Below are 1,925 nucleotides of genomic sequence, written 5' to 3'. Positions count from 1 at the left end.
TTCTTTCCCTTCCCTGACGTGGTGTTAGTTCTGAGGCCCAGCCAGGCAGGGAAGTGGAGGCTGGGGGCCTCACAGTGGGAGTGCCCCTTCGCAGCGGGGAGCTGGGGGGCTGCAGGCGGGTCTCAGGGCAAGAAGGCCAGAGGAAGCAGCCCCTGGGGTGGGAGCACAGGGAGTGTCTGGGGCAGTTGGAGCCCTTGGGGTTGTGGACTTTGGGGGGCACCCATGTTCTCTCCTGAGTCCTCCACCTGCCCCTGGCCGGGAGCTAGGAAGCTGTTTCCAGGCGAGGTCGCCGGGGACTCCCAGGGTATGTGGCCCTCACCCTGGGGTCCCAGGTTCTGGGGGTGGGGTTGGTGGGAAGGGGAGGGAAGGGAGGACTAAGGGAAGCTCCGGGATCTCAGGAACAAAGACTCACGCGGTGCCTGCAGGGCCCTCCCCAGCCTGCTGCCTGCAGACCAGACCCCCACGTAGTCCTTGTCGCCCGGCCTGGCCTTCACCTGCCCAGGACCAGGGCGTCTGGGCTGGGAGGTTGGGTCCCCAGCTGTCGTCCCCGCCCCCCCAGGAACTTCGTGGCCTTCCAAGTGCTGCGGGGGGAGGAGTTCTCCCCTCTAAAGAACGCTGACTCAGCTGAGAGAGACAACCCCTCCACGGCGCGGCGGGCCCTGCTCGCTCAGCACTACCGGTGGGCCCTGCAGGCAGGAGCCCACTTCCTGGACGCACACGGAGCCCGGCTCCCCGAGCAGCCCAGGTGAGCGTGGGCTGCAGGGTGCGACCCGAAGGACAGGATATCAGGGTGTCGTGGCCCAAGCCCCAGCCCCAGGGCCCTGCTGGCTGTGCTGTGGTCTGAGCTGGGGTGGGCGCTTCCGCCCCGGCCCCACACCGAAGGCAGATGGCTGTGTGCCCGGCCTTCAAGCTCTGCTTAGAGCCCCAGGGGACATGGGGGTCACGCCTTCCCTGCTCATCAGAAGCTCTGAAGCCAAGACCCAGGCGTGACATCCAGAAAGCGGCAGGCAGGTCATTTTTCAGGGTGCGGAAAGAATAAGACCTTAGGTGTCTCCTCCTGTGATTGTTAGTGGCCGCCCCCTAAGTCTGGTTGCCCGGGCTCTGTGTGAGACGCCTGCGAGGGGCGAGGAGGGTTTTCCAGCCTAAGTCAGAGCCTGCTGCTCGGGTGGGGTCGGTGCCCGGGGCCCAGCTGTCCGCGAGGAGGGCGGCAGGTGTGGTGGAGAGCCCGGCCGGGCGGGGACTGGGCCAGCCAGCGTGGGAGGGCAGGGGAGGGCCCCAGGGTACGCACCCCCGAGCAGATGCTGACAAGTGCACCCCCCAGCCCACCCGGCAGTGAAGAGCCTCCGGCCATCTGCGAGATCTCGCCCTTGGTGTCATACTCCGGAGAGGTGAGAGCCGCCAGGCCCATCTGGGGCTCTTCTGGGATCGGGCTTGTGTGGTCGGAGGACGGGGGCGAGTTGGGAGCTTGGTGGGAAGTCATAGCTCTGCCTCAGTCGATGAGCAGGGTAAGCGGCCCCTTAGTTGCAGAGGACTTTCCGAGACGTGGGCTGCGGTGAGGTGTCGAGAGGCCTCGGGGGGTCAGGGAGGACAAGCCAGGTTCATCGGAGCCTGGGGTGTGGGCCAGTGGGAACCTCGCTGGGGCAGGAGACCTGGCTCCCCTTTCTCTGGAGAGTTCTGGCCTGTGCTGTGGGAGGGCTTGCCCTGACCTGAAGTCTCAGGACATCCAAGCCTTGTTTCTAGAAGCCTCTCTACCCTGCCCCTCGCTGACTCCAGGCTGACTTGGCATCTCACCCGGAGCCCAGGCGCTGGATACCTGGTCATCATGACCTGCTTGTTTCCAGGGACTGGAGGTGTACCTGCGAGGCCGGGAGTTCGGGTCCCCACTCATCCTGGACGTGGACACGGCCAGGACACTGCAGGCCTGA

The 1,925-nt window shown here is 66.0% G+C and overlaps 1 protein-coding gene across 1 annotated transcript in view; it reads left to right on the top strand.

Annotated features, from left to right (window-relative positions):
* The window catches only part of UAP1L1 (UDP-N-acetylglucosamine pyrophosphorylase 1 like 1), a 5,027-nt gene extending 3,102 nt beyond the window's left edge, over positions 1-1,925 (top strand). Inside the window, exons 7-9 of the mRNA XM_007459006.1 lie at positions 560-745; positions 1,334-1,388; positions 1,842-1,925. Of these exons, the coding sequence (XP_007459068.1) occupies positions 560-745; positions 1,334-1,388; positions 1,842-1,925 (325 nt within the window). The remainder of the gene's footprint in view (positions 1-559; positions 746-1,333; positions 1,389-1,841) is intronic.

The sequence above is a fragment of the Lipotes vexillifer genome, unplaced genomic scaffold, assembly GCF_000442215.2.
Source record: "Lipotes vexillifer unplaced genomic scaffold, Lipotes_vexillifer_v1.1 scaffold636, whole genome shotgun sequence".
In the NCBI taxonomy this organism is placed as follows: domain Eukaryota; kingdom Metazoa; phylum Chordata; class Mammalia; order Artiodactyla; family Lipotidae; genus Lipotes; species Lipotes vexillifer.
The sequence above is the reverse complement of the archived record's forward strand: the minus strand, read 5'-3'. Positions and strand labels throughout refer to the sequence as shown.